We start from the raw sequence: 14,259 nt of genomic DNA, 5'->3' as shown, positions 1-14,259 counted from the left end.
CCATGTATCTAGTAACCACTTCCACTGCAAATGCAATGTCCGGCCTGGTAGCAACCATGGCATACATGAGACTGCCACAAGCTGAAGCATACCGAATCTTGGCCATATCAGCCCTGTCACTATCCGACTGTGGGCTGTCCATAGCATTGAGTTTCACATATGGAGGCAAAGGAGTACTAGTCTTCTTCCCCCCCTCCATATTGAACCTGTGCAAAACTTTGCCAATGTATTCCTTCTGAGACAAATACAACACATGCTGATTTCTGTCCCGAAGTATTCGCATACCCAAAATGTGATTTGCATCACCCAAATCCTTCATATCAAAGGTCTGATGCAGCCTCTTCTTCAAGGCATCCATCTCTTTACAAGATTTCCCGGCAATCAACATATCATCAACATACAAGATGAGGATAAATAGACTGCCATCCAAAGCTTTCTTGGTGTATAAGCAGTGATCTATGTCACTCCTCCTGAAATATTGGGATTTCATGAATGTATCAGATTTATGATACCATTCCCTTGGTGCCTGTTTGAGCCCATAAAGACTCTTTTTCAGCTTGCATACAAGCTTCTTCTTTCCATTTACTGCATAACCCTCTGGCTGTTGCATATATATCTCCTCATGGAGATCACCGTGAAGAAAAGCAGTCTTCACATCCATCTGAATCAAATCCAGATCATCATGAGCAACCAAAGCTAATACAGCTCTAAGTGTGGTCATTTTGACCATTGGAGAGAAGATCTCATCAAAGTCCACACCATATTCGTGCTTGAAGCCCTTAGTCACTAACCTGGCTTTGTATCTTGGCTTTGCATCAGGTGCAACTTTGAGCCTATAAACCCACTTGCATGGCAAAACCTTCTTGCTTGTAGGCAAATGCACCAACTCCTATGTTCCATTTTTGTGCAGAGAATCCATCTGTTTATAAGATGAACGACTGTCATAACAGCTTTAGCCCAAAAACCATGAGGTAACGCAGCATGTGACAACATAGAACGGACCTTCTCTTGAATGGTCCTGTTCATCCTCTCTACTGTCCCGTTTTGTGGAGGATCATAAGGAGCAAAGAGCTCCCCCTTGATGCCTTTAGCATCACAAAAGTCTTGAAACTGTTTGGCAATATACTCTCCACCATTGTCGGAACGCAAAGCCTTCAGTGTTTTGCCAGTTTGATTCTCAACATGAGCAACAAACTTCTCAAACACTGAGAATGTATCACTCTTCAAACGAAGAGGATAAGCCCACACTTTGCGTGTGGCATCATCAATAAAAGACACAAAATATTTTGCCCCTCCCAAAGAAAGCTGAGGCATCTCACATACATCTGTATGCACAAGCTCTAACTGAGCATCTTTCTGTCCAAGAGCTTTCTTGTGGGGGCACTGGAGTTGCCTGCCGTATATACAATGCTCACAAAACTGAAAACTTGAGAACTTTAGAGAAGGCAAGTAACCAAAACGAGACAATTGCTCCATTCCTTTGACACTCATGTGTCCCAACCGACTATGCCACAGAGGTTTTCAGCAGTTCGGTTGCATTTACATTAGCATGGTGACAAACATTAGCATGCATGAAGTAAAGAGTGTCCACCTTAGAGCCTCTGGCAACAACCAGTGAGCCCTTACTAATCTTCCACTTTCCACCACCAAATGTGGTAACATAATCAGCATCACATCACCTCTGCCAAGAATCTGGCATGCATGGTTGTCACCCAAATAAACTACTCCTTCATTGCCAGCAGTATGACTTCATCCTCACTGTCACCTGCATGTGACACATTGACTTCTTCAATCTTGACTCCACTTTTGCCCTTTGGCTTTGCATCTTTGGCTTCATCTTTGTCTTTGTCTTTTCCTTTGCCCTTTTCCTTTTGATCATTCTTCCATTTGTAGCATTGCTTTTTGAAATGTCCCTTCTTGCCACAATAATGGCATTCCAAGTCCTTTTTGGAGCGGGACTTGCTCCTTCCCCGTTCTTGGCTTTTACCCCTTTGCTGGGATCTCCCACGTGCATTCATTGCATTGGACTTTCCAACAGAGTTGTTCTTCCTGTTCATCTCCTCTTGAAGGAGAGCACCCTCCACATCTGCATATGACAGCATAGCATTTGAATTGCTAGTGGCTGTCCTGAATGTGTCCCAACTCTCTGGCAAAGTGCATAAGAGAAAGGTGGCTTTGAACTCATCGTCCATTGCCAACTTTTGATTGATGACCTGGCTGACAACACCATTAAACTCATTTAGGTGGGTTGTCATAGACGCCCCTTCCTTCATTTGAAGACCTATGAGTTTCTTCAACCAATACACTTTGCTTGAGGCACTTTGCTTGAGGCACTTTGCTGGGCATACAAGTCTTGCAATCTTTGCCACATTCCCCAAGCTGTCTTCTCTTCACGTATGCTGAAAAGTAAAGAGTCTAACACAGACAACATGATGGTGGATCTTGCCAGCTCATCCATATCTTCCCATTCTTCAGCAGTAAGAGAAGCGGGCATTACACCCCTTTCTTTGATAGGCTTGTGCTGCTTCTTTTGGAGCAACACATTATAGCACTGGGTTTGCCAAATGTCATAATTATGTGAGCCTTCAAGCTTCTTGATGTGAAGCAATGAAGAGCTCTCACCTGTGGTTGCCATAGCAATATGCAACCTTTGACACAGTCAATACCTGACTCCCTGCAAGATGTGCAAACACTGCACTAAAGCACACAAAGTGCTCACAGTTGTTCTCCCAAAGTTTATCTCCCACTGCGGAAGCACGAATGCAAATCTCTTCCCACTGAATGTGATAAAATCACCAAAATCTGGTCGCTGCAGATTTATGACAGCACCTTAGATGTGCTCTGTTCCCCTTCCAAAATACTGTACAACAGTACTAAGTGCTCACCAATGATGTACCAAATTTGTACCGGCAAGTACAGTAGCAATAAATGCTCTCCTGGCTGTCCAAATGAGTGAAGAATGAGACCTTGACAGTCCCCACCACTGCATACAACAGTCCCGGACAGAAATTGGGCAAAAGCCCCTTGACTGCAAGTGGATTACTGAGGGTTTAAGGCATAAAAGTCTTCCCTGCTGCTTTGCCAAGCTCAACAAGCACAGAATCTTGAAAAGCCCCTTGATTCAACATCAATTTCTGATCATGAGTGGTACATTAATGCACATGAAGGCATCCAGAGTCTTCACAATGCTTCCCCCTGGCCACATATACATCCAATACATAAAAGTCCCTTGATTTAATGGCACATTGAGTGCTTGACAGGCATCAACACATTGCCCAAAGCATCAAATGCCAGTGCCTGCATGCAAATCAACCCAATTGGCACAAAAGCCCTTTGATTTGCACTCCAATTTCTTGCAATTTAGCCCCGAATGTGAGATTGCTCACATCATACAGCATGTATGAGTGCCCAATGGCACAATTACATCAAAAGTCCCAAATGTTAACACCCAATTTCCTGCCAATTGACCCGGAATGTGACCAATGTCACCCAATGTTACCAATTGTGCTCAAATCTGAGCCATTAGGACCGTACCTGCTCAATTGATGATAATGGACATGCAAATCCCAAAATTGAAGCAAATACCTCTGAAATTTTTGATTTCTTGCGATTTGCAGACTCAATTTCTTGATTTCTGTTGCAGGAAGGGGGGCGTCGTATTTGCTGACTCGTGTGCTGATGCTGCTGCTGCTGTGCAGGTACGGATGCTGCTGTGTGAGCAACTCTTGGGCTGGTGTTGTCAGTTGTGGAGCTCTAAAAACTGTTGTGTACTGTTGTCTGAAAACTGCTGTAAGATTACAGGTACAGTATCTGGATCAAGCGTCTGGTTGCTGGCAGTTGGAACACGTGCAAGGCGAGCAGGTGTCGAGTGGTGTGGCTACAGGTCGCCAGCTGCAGGAAATCGATGTTGGGCACAGGTGCGCCATCATGGACAGTCTGAAACTGCAGTATTGTGGCGCAGTTTAAGCAGTCGAGTTAGCTGCTGTCGACGGTGTGGCCTGTGCGGTGAACAGCCGTGTGTGTCGCGGGCATTGGAGACAGCCTTGGTGGAGCGCTGTTGTGTGCAGGCGTTGGGGTCAACCGAGAGAAGGCGACTGGGCAGAGGCCATGAACTGTGTTGTAGCCTATACTACAGCCGTCTGGTGTGACTAGGTATTTGACGTGGCTGTAGCGTCTGCAGTTGACAGCAGAGAGCAGTGGTGGACAATTGTTGACCTGACAGGACTGCAGAGGTGATCAAGCTGTGATACCAGTTGAAGGAGCTTAAGAAGCTCAGCTGAAACAGTTAGGGTTTCATGTGGGAGACACACACAGAGAAGAAGGGAGAGAGAGAGAGAGAGACATGTGGGGATAAGTCAACTCACAAAGTATATGAGTGTGTGACTCCCCTATCACACATGTATATTTGCTCTAGTGCACATAGTGCACTTAGTACATTAAAAATACTAAGTGTACTATGTACTATAAAACTTATGGGCTTGTACACACTATAAGGGTGGGCATAATGCCTTTACCCCAACAGATCTAAACCTCTCTCTTTCGGGAACGCAACATGGTCACGTTGATCATCCTTTATGTGCATGACCTCATTCTCACTGGCGGTCATGTGGAGCACATTGCAATGACGAAGGCTGCCTTGTCAAAGGAGTTTGAGATGACCGATTTAGGCTTACTCCACTTCTTCTTGGGATTGGAGATCTGGCAGACCTAGAAGGGGTTCTTTGTCTCTTAGTAGCGATATGTACATGAGTTGCTTGAGGCCTTTGGGATGGAGAACTGCAAGCCTATCACGTGCTGGAAAATTCTAGAACTCAATTGGACTGAGTTAGGGGCCTCCCTCACCTGTAAATAGACCCTCATTCTTTTGTATTGCGGATCTTGCGGTATTTGCAGGGTATGAAGGATCTTGGACTCTTCTACGCCACTGGAGGTGAAACGAAGGACCGAGTTCGACTCCAAGGTTGGAGTGACTCACATTGGGGAGGAGATCCAGACACGAGGAGATCTACATCAGGCTATAGTTTTACCCTCAGCTCGGGAGCTGTTTCATGGAGCAGTAAGAGGCAGCCCACTATTGCCTTGTCGTCTACAAAGGCAGAGTACCGGGTTGCTTGTGGCGCTGCTTGCGAGGTTGTGTGGCTGTGGAGGTTGCTTGGCGAGATTGGGTTTCCACAGAAAGAGCCCACGGTCATCCAGTGCGATAACCAGAGCTATATCGCTATTGCTTGGAACCCGGTCTTCCATGCCCGGACCAAGCACATAGAGATACAATATCACTTTGTTCGTGAGAAGATCTTGGCTGGTGACATCTTGCTTCTTTATTGTTCGATGGAGGACAATGCGGCGAACCTCTTCCCGAAGTCTCTACCTCACGCTATGCTCCGGCGGCACTCTAGCTCACTGGTGTTGGTTCCACATCTAGGAGATGAGAGGGGGTGTTAGCAGTCATCTCCTGTCTGTACACTATGTTAGGGCCTCTGTTGTGGGTGTGCCCGCCCATTTTAGTGTCTTCCCATTTTTCGTCACTCTTCGTATATTTTTCCTATTTTTCTGGAGGTGTGTATGGGCGGTCGGCTGCCTTCAAGAGCTGCCCGACTGCTTTGGTGCTACCCGACCACTTCCTCAGTACTGGCCGACTGGACTTAATACTGGCCGACTGATGTTGTTGCTGGTCGTGAGCAGTCAGGCTGTTGTCGGCCTGTGTATGGGCTGGTCGACCAGTAGCCAGGGGCCATATAAAATGGCCCCTTGTCCCCACACTCCATTCTGTATATTTTCGGGATTTTCTGTGGTGTATATAGTAGAGTTACATAGCTTCTCTCTTTCTTTCATCTGTGTCTTGCTCTCCACAGCAGTTGTCTTCATTTCCGCTGTGCATTCTGACACCTGCCACTTAAAGAAAGTGATCTTCCATGACCGAAAACTATCCCAGAGCTGCTTCTAGAAATTTGAAAGAAAGTGTGGTGGGAGGCCCTGGGTCTGCCAGCGTCGTCCTGCTGTTGGAGTGCCCTCAACCTTTGGCATCTGAATCCTAGGGCCCAACCATGCAATATATGTAAAAAAGGGAGTGCCAGGCATCTCCTCTCTTTTCTTTCACTTCCTCCCCTTAACTCCCTTCTTCTTTTTTTTCCACTTCCTCTCCTTTCTCCCTCTTGTGCTCCTTGTTTCACCTCCTCCCTTTTGTCCTCTCTTCTTCTCATGCCATCTCCTCCTCTTCTCCTTTCCTTCCTTCCCCTCTTCTTCTCCTTCCTTCCTCCTCTCACTTTCTCCCCTTTGCCATCTTCTTCTACTTAAAGCTTTCACTTCCTCTCCTTTACCCTCTTCTTCTTCTTCTCCTTCTACCACCTCGCTTTCATCACGATTCACATCCCTGCTTCACCCCTATCGTGTTGGTCACCCTATCAGATAGTCCGCTTGGAGCTCGGACTCTGCCTGTCAGAGACTCATACAAAGCATATATCCCCCACTACATATCCTCGGGTACCTCAATGTCATGCAATCTGTGCATAAGCCTGGCATGTGGTGCGGTATCAAAGGCTTTGCGGAAGACCACAAAGCAGCAGTATATACTTCTCTTCTGTGCCTTGCCCTCTTCAATAAGTGCCCTAAGTGTCAGTATGTGATCCAAGGTAGTAAATCCTCTCCTGAAGCCAGCCTGTCCATGTGCTCGATGACCATGCCTCTCTGCCCATCGGCTCAGCTCCGACTCCAATATAGAGCCATATAATTTGGCCAAGTAATGACCAATCATGATCGTCCTGTAGTTGCTTGGTACCATGGGGTCCCCACTCTTAAAGAGTGGTACAATGATATGCTCTGTCCAGCTTGTCAGGTAATTTTGATAAAAATCCCAAATAAACCTCTGGTTTTTTTAGTGATGGGCGAAAGCTTTCCTTAGAAACCTCGAAACTTTCAAAACCTAGAAACATTTCTTGTGACTAAGACTGGATGCGAAGTCGGGGTGGGCGATGAGCCAACCCAAAAATCACATGAATTGTGCCAGTTGATCTGCGCTCTGGAAGCACAGCAAAAGATCTCAATCACCTTGGCGAATCTCTGGAGGTTCCCCTCGTCCCGCAAATTGGAGGCGTAGCCTTGTAAGAACTAATCAATTCTTCCCCATTCTATGCTACTCCTTGTTCACGGGTTGATATTCTGCGACAGGTATGCTGCCATGTCATTTGCGAACTCTCAATCAAGTAGCTCCTCCTGCACTCGGATGGGAAGACGTAGTCCCTAGACCCCGGTCTCCTGGGCGGAGAGAAAACTATTGATGGCCTCGGCGACAAACAGGAAGAGATAAGGCACTTAAGGGCAGCCCTCTTATAAGATCAACTTGCAGGTCTACAAGCAGCAGTTCCCAAAGACGATGCAAAGGCCATTCTGTTGGGAAGTCTTCATCCCAAATATGATGGCTCCGTGAAGGTGTTCTGCCTTAGCAGTCTTTTCATGGATTTTGACACTCTTGTTGCTATACGCTTGGACAAGGAATGTCGTAACCAAGAGCTAAAGATTGAAGATGAAGATTTCACAACCAGGAGGTTCAAGGGCAAGAAGACTTGTCATTACTGCTGCAAGGTGGGCCATGAAGGTCCATCTTGCCTCTTGTATATGTGCTTGCAGTTATAAATGATTAGGTATTATTGTTAGCATTTATTATCAGACTAATCAGTGTTAATTAGCATCAATCCTAGCACACTTCCGCACTCATGTTACATTGGTATCAAAGCATCAGGCCACCATATTCTAGCCCCTTGTGTTAGGTGATCCTGAGGTGTTACGTGTGATATCTTTGGGTGACTTGGGAATATTGATTTATACTGTTCTTTTAACTTGCTTGAGGCACTTGTGGTGAAAAAAATTGGAGCATAGTTATTTGCAAGGCACATAACAGTTATAGCCCCTTGATCAAGTGAAATTGTGGTGTGCTCAAACAAGAAACTAATGTGAATCACTTAAGTGTTTCTATCAGAATTTGTAAGGAGCAGTACTTGATATTTGCTTGGCATAGTAAACTTTTGAATAATATTTTCCTGTTTGTGTACCAGGTCTGGGTGTGGTACAAGGAATCATCATGGTTTAGTGCATTCATTTGGACAGTCCTCTTGGTATGCTTTGGCAGGTGGCTTTTGGATTCCTTTGTCTCCTTCCTTTATTGTGTTGTTGTACTTACGTTTGAAATGCTTTATTAACATATGGTTCCTTTGTATAACTTTTGTGCAGCATGGCAACTTGCTGGTACATTACATTGAAGCTCTTCCAGCTCTCACCACAGGATCCAATATACATTGTACTTTTAAGAGAGAGTCATTCAAGGTATGAGATTTGACCTTCCCTTTCTCTCCCTTTATAGACAATGTCTCTGCATATTCTCTTAGGTTCATGTGCTTACATGGGGGTGAGTTTGTTACGGTCAATTCTTTTTGTCCGGGCGTGGTTTGAAAGATCAAACAAAGAGTGATGATTGGACTTGCCCGTGCAATCCCAACTATAAATTATCTTTGCAAGATGAAAGAGGCACCATCCAAGTAGACACACACATCAATGGCAAGAATAAATCGATTTGGTTCACGCTATGTCACACCATCTTTGACTTGAGGCTGGAGTAGGGTAGGGCAGGCATGAAGCTAGAGTATGCGTGTATTGTGATATGTAGGAGATAGAGAGCGAGATCTTCTAAAAAGATTTGGGCTATTTCAAAAGAGAATAAAATGGACAAATTTTTTTAAGAATTGCCTAAATCATTCGTTTTGAGAAATACACATGTCAGCATATAAGGGAGAGTTTTTTAAAGATTTGCAAATGGTAACTGGTTTCCATGTTTTTCATTTTTGTGGAAAAAAGAAATTCACCAGTCTAATGATATCTTTATCATGGGATTGGCTCCTTATGTTTGGCCGTGCATGAAACCCTTTTTCTCCAACTCAAAATGTTGATGAAGATATCACTACAGAAGCTCTCTATAACAATTCATGGTAAAGGCTGTAGCTTCACCAGTCTAATGATATCTTTATCATGGAATTGGCTCCTTATGTTTGGCCGTGCATGAAACCCTTTTCCTCCAACTCAAAATGTTGATGAAGATATCGCTACAGCAGCTTTCTATAACAATTCATGGTAAAGGCTGTAGCTTCACCAGTCTAATAATATCTTTATCATGGGATTGGCTCCTTATGTTTGGCTGTGCATGAAACCCTTTTTCTCCAACTCAAAATATTGATGAAGATATCGCTACAACAGCTCTCTATCACAATTTGTGGTAAAGGCTGTAGCTTCTCATCAGGATGTAAGTGTGGTAGATTGAAAGGTGGTGAAAAACTGCCTTAGGTTGAGAGGATGATCTTTTGATGCTGGAGACTTATGGGAAGAGAATGATGGTTGTGGGGCTGAATGTTAAAAACATGAGAGAGAGAGGGCTGCTAAAGAACATGGTGGGTGGAGAGGGCTCAAGTGGCCACCTCTTCTGCTGAAATAATCAAGGTTGGGGCCCGCCTGGGGTGGGGGGGGGGGGGGGGGGGGGTTGCTTTTCGAGGCTGGCACCAATCCTAGCCCAAGTTAGCCTCCCTGAAAATTAGGCAGATCCAAAAGAGACATTAGCGGTCAAGCTTTATGATGCTGGCGCCAATCCTAGCTCAAGTTAGCCTCCCTGAAAATTGGGCAGAGTGCAAATCCAAAAGAGCATTCAGAAAATTGACATTTTAGTGCCCAGAGTCGCATACTGAGCAGAATGTCACATGCACTTCGGTCGAGTCAGATGTCATCACACTAACTAAGAGAGAGGAGACTCGCAAAGATGCTCTAGGATATATTGCATACATCATGTACCACTTTCTCATAGCCCTTCTGGCCTTTGTAGCCATTAAAAGCTCTCTCTCTCTCTCTCTCTCTCTCTCTCTCTCTCTCTCTCTGCTTGACTACAAATCAGGGCTTGATGCATGCTGATGGCTGTTTATAATAGAGGTAATTTCAACAAAGAAAAGGACCCTTATTTTTTTTGTTACTGTGTATATTGTAATTTGTCACTTGATTTTGTAGGTACACAATGAAAAAAAACAAGAAAGTAGAAGAATAAGAAGACGCGTATGGAAGGAAATCCAATTTTAAGTTTGAAAGAAGATGGTAGTCAGAACCCCTACTATATATTTTGTAGAAGAATAAGAAGACGAGTATGGAAGGAAATCCAATTTTAAGTTTGAAAGAAGATGGTAGTCAGAACCCCTACTATATATTTTGTAACTCCACGCACCTTCTCATAAAATACATATTCACTGTAGAGCTAGAAGGGCCAATGCTAACTTCAAAACAGGTGCTTCTAAGACAACGTTTTGGAGTGCATGGAATGCATCAAGCGCCTTGCCTGTGTGACTGAGACTTTTTGTCTACGAGTCTTTACCCCCTTGAGCAAGTCCGTGAGAGGTGCTTCAAGGTTGGAAAACTAGTGAACATGGGTACTGTAGGCTTGACAAAGACCTACGAAAGAACGGATCTCTTGGGCGGTTTGAGGGATTGTCACCATTTGGCCACCCGAATGGTTCACTCTTGCTTTCACACTATGTACATATTGGATTGGTGTCCATGGCTTATGGAATGTGCCTATGCATGTGATTGACACGTGTCATGCTGTATAGTTGGATATGATATTCCGCTGGGACTTGACGTTATCATGCCCGGAATATCTGGAGGACTTGGCTTTCCGCTGGGACTTGTGCCTTTGTGTACATGCCCGGAAACGCCTGGAGGATTGGCTTTCCATTGGGTCTGGTATCGCATATACTTGCCTGGAAACGCTTGGTCTTATATGGTTTCATGAACGGAAATTGCTCATGTCAATGCTGCATTGCATAGCATCTTTATGTGCTTGCCTGCAAATGAAATTGCATGCTGTTTTCATGCATGCATGACCTATGTGTAGTTCCGGGCTAGGGGACGTCCGTCCGTGAACCGTGCGTGTGAAACTGTCTGCTGACATGGTTGTGTGGCATGTGAACAGGTGGTAAGTATTACCCAATCTAGGCTCAAATAGCCCTTAGGACTTGGCCAGTATTTATAAGTGAGTGCGTTCCCACTTCATTAAACTTTGGGTGCCCAAAAGCACTTATAAATTATGACCGCTTCCAAATTCACACTCACTGAAGTCCCGAGGCGAACAAGACTCAATGTCGAGGACCTGATCCTCCCTTTCTACTCATAAATGGGCATCTCCCCATGTCCCTTCACCTGATAGGACCCCACCCAATTCACTTACTTATTATGAGAAAATTCGTGTTTTCTCTTCATGAAGATTTTTGGAGGTTGAAAACTCTGTTTTTTCACCATTTCTCTCCATTTCCAAGCTCTCCATAGCCATACCTAACTTGCTAGGGTGTTTTCCAAGCTTCCAAGAGTGTTTCCAAGTGCTAATCACTCTCCTACTCACTCCCAATGACTGAAATTCAGCAAAACAGCTCTCCTTTTTGCTGTAATTTCTGGTCTTTTTGCTGAAAACCCTAATTTCAGTGATATGCACTTTTGAGTTGGTCGACTGGCTACAGAGCTGGCCGACTGCATCGTGTCTTGTCTAAATGGATAAATATGGTAAAAATGTTAGTTAAATGCTATAAAATATGGGAATAATATTGGAATAATAATGAGTAATATTTTGATACTTCTGCCGTGTTTTATCTGGTCTTATGTGCCTATGGGATGGATGATATGCAAAATGCAACCATGAGCTGATGCAAACCCTAATGCTTCTACTGACTCTACATGCATGAATGAATCTCTTCAAGTGGGTTAAGGGACTTGACAGATTGACTGACTCACTATGGCTGAGGAATGACCTACGTAGCTCGTGCCTGACATATCTTGGATTGAGGATTACAATGGGGTCACGGCGTACGACAAATATCATCCTAAAGGGTGCTAATACTGTACAATGTTGCACTGATGATGATGAGCCATCTTGTCACCATGCACTACAGTGCAGAGTGCATGTGACATGGAGTTATGCAGAAGAATTTACGCATAAGAGTCTATTGCATAATTTTCAACATTAATTAGAGTACTAGTTCCTTCATGGCACCTTAGATTTAAGTTCTTCTGCAAACACTATTACTCTAGTGTAGAGTTTAGCATATACAAGGATGTGATCTTAGTTTTGTATAGTCTTGCAAACCTTGCTCCAAGCTTGTGTGTGGAAGAGTGTCCATGGCGGCCAAAACAGCCCATAACAGGATGAGGTGGCAATTGGCAAGAGTGAAGGAGCACCAGCCTTGTGTTCATCTAGGACATGGAACAGTTTTCAAGCATTTATAGAGGAGGATCTTACACAAACGCATACATGCTTGTGTATTTAACTATTCACAAGCATTGAAGATACCTGAAATTTGAAACTTAGTTGGCCGCCCAGTTATAATATGGAAGGCCAAATATGAAACAGTAACCAAGTAAAGCTGATTTTTTTCGAACAGCCAAGCATGTTTAGCTAGGCTGCAAGCATTTACTGTTCGCCCTTCATATAATTTGATTCATACACTGTTTTGGATTGTACAGATTGTTTGATTGCAAAAAGGTGAATGATGGGCCTTCAGAGGAGTTTGATGGAACCAAGCTGTTTAGACAGATGCCGAGCTGATCATAAAATAGAAGAAACCTCTCCAAAGTCTTTTGATGAGAGTGTATGTGAGAATTCTTAGATGTAAATCACAGGGCAAAAACCATGAATAATTATAATAAATAATATCTGTGCATGCACATGCCACTGCACATTCTTGAGGAGAGTATATTAAATATATTAGCTTATGTATAAAAATTCATGAAATGTAGCTTTAAATTTGGTTGAATCTAGTGAATTGGGATGATGATTTCAGACCGAATAAAGCACTGAAATAATTAATTGTTTGTACAGATTTTGTTAAATCTTGACACATTTTTTGCTGAACTTTCAGGCTACTTGTAGTGATTTTTAATGTGTCTTTTGCATGTAATTCTTTGGGTGCTTCTTCTTTATGATTGCATTTTTGTACCTTGTGTAGTATGGCTATCACACTTCCTTCGTTTGGTCTTAATTTCCCTTTGGAGTGTATTTTTGTCTTCTTTAAGCTTCATTATTTGAAATTTGTTAGTTCATCCAAGTACATGTTCTAGGTAGTCCTCACATGCTCTTGTGAACATTTTAAAGGAGGTGGCAGCTTCTGATCCATTCGTAAATGGCGAGGGTTTGAAAGGGCTTCTCTCTTTAGAAAGAGGAGGGGATTTGCATCATCTGCATTTTCATATGATTGTTATGCTTATGTCCACGTCCTTGATTGTAGAATTGCTTCAATTTGAGCCTACATGACTTGGGATGTATGTAGACCATCACTTAGGGGCTTGGTAATGTGTAGGGGTTGAGACAAGTTAATTTGCATACTTCTAAGGGGGGATATTTCATGAAAGATTTGCACAAGCCTCATTTTTTATTTTTCGTGGATTCGATCATTGATGAAGAGATCTTGGATAATTATTTAAGCAATAGGTTGGGTATCACCTTGGGTAACAACTTCAATGAAGAATGTCAAGTCCGTCCGTAATTTTGATGTGATGAAGAAGAATATGAAGATGATGGTGATGATTATAATAATCCAATTGAGGTTTTGGATAATGAAGTTGTTGAAGACTATTCATGTAAGTTTTTAAAGTCACTGAGCTCAAGGGAGCAAGAGGGTTGTGATACGTTTGTGCTCTTTGTCTCCATGCTGGGACACTAGTGTCAATTTTTTGGGAAGTGTAGTTCTTTGCTTGTGAGTTCATATTTTTTTAGTTGTACACAAATTTTCTATTTTGCTGCCAATGTCACTTGCCTTATAGCTTTGAAAAATAGCAAGTTGTTTTGACAAGATAGCTATATATTTTTTAGTTGTACACAAATTTCATATTTTGGTGCCAATCTACCTTGCTTTATAGGAAAATACCAAGTTGTTTCGACAAGATATCTATGTTGCTTGTAAAGAGGGTTTCATTTTATGAGGTAAAATATAAGAGATTGTTTGACGGTTTGCGAAGCAATGAATATTAGGATCATGGTATAACATATACCATGGCTATGGAGCATTGGGGTGTTCTCTCTCAGTCACTCTTTCTTAGTTCAACAAGGAGCATGCGAGTTTGGGCATGAGGAGAGATGGTCCTCTCTCTCTCTCTCTCTCTCTCTCTCTCTCTCTCTCTCTCTCTCTCTCTTCACACACACACACACACACACACACACACACACACACATATATATATATACATATACAGTAT

General features: G+C 43.3%; 1 protein-coding gene across 4 annotated transcripts in view; it reads left to right on the top strand.

Moving 5' to 3' along the window:
- LOC147620602 (uncharacterized) overlaps positions 1 to 12,885 on the top strand; it is a 31,724-nt gene extending 18,839 nt beyond the window's left edge. Inside the window, exons 3-5 of one of the 4 annotated variants that reach the window (XM_086824842.1) lie at positions 8,049 to 8,108; positions 8,224 to 8,316; positions 12,532 to 12,885. In XM_086824842.1, the coding sequence (XP_086680968.1) occupies positions 8,049 to 8,108; positions 8,224 to 8,316; positions 12,532 to 12,540 (162 nt within the window). In that variant the 3' untranslated portion in view covers positions 12,541 to 12,885. Of the gene's footprint in view, positions 1 to 8,048; positions 8,123 to 8,223; positions 8,317 to 10,035; positions 10,280 to 12,531 lie in introns of those variants that run through there. The other 3 variants (XM_086824839.1, XM_086824840.1, XM_086824841.1) reach the window with 3 other exon arrangements.
- The last annotated feature ends 1,374 nt before the right edge of the window (positions 12,886 to 14,259 follow it).

This window comes from Cibotium barometz, chromosome 31 (genome assembly GCF_041138505.1).
Source record: "Cibotium barometz isolate CiBa-2024 chromosome 31, ASM4113850v1, whole genome shotgun sequence".
Lineage (NCBI taxonomy): Eukaryota > Viridiplantae > Streptophyta > Polypodiopsida > Cyatheales > Cibotiaceae > Cibotium > Cibotium barometz.
Note: the sequence above shows the minus strand (reverse complement) of the source record. Positions and strands in the feature narration are given on the sequence as shown.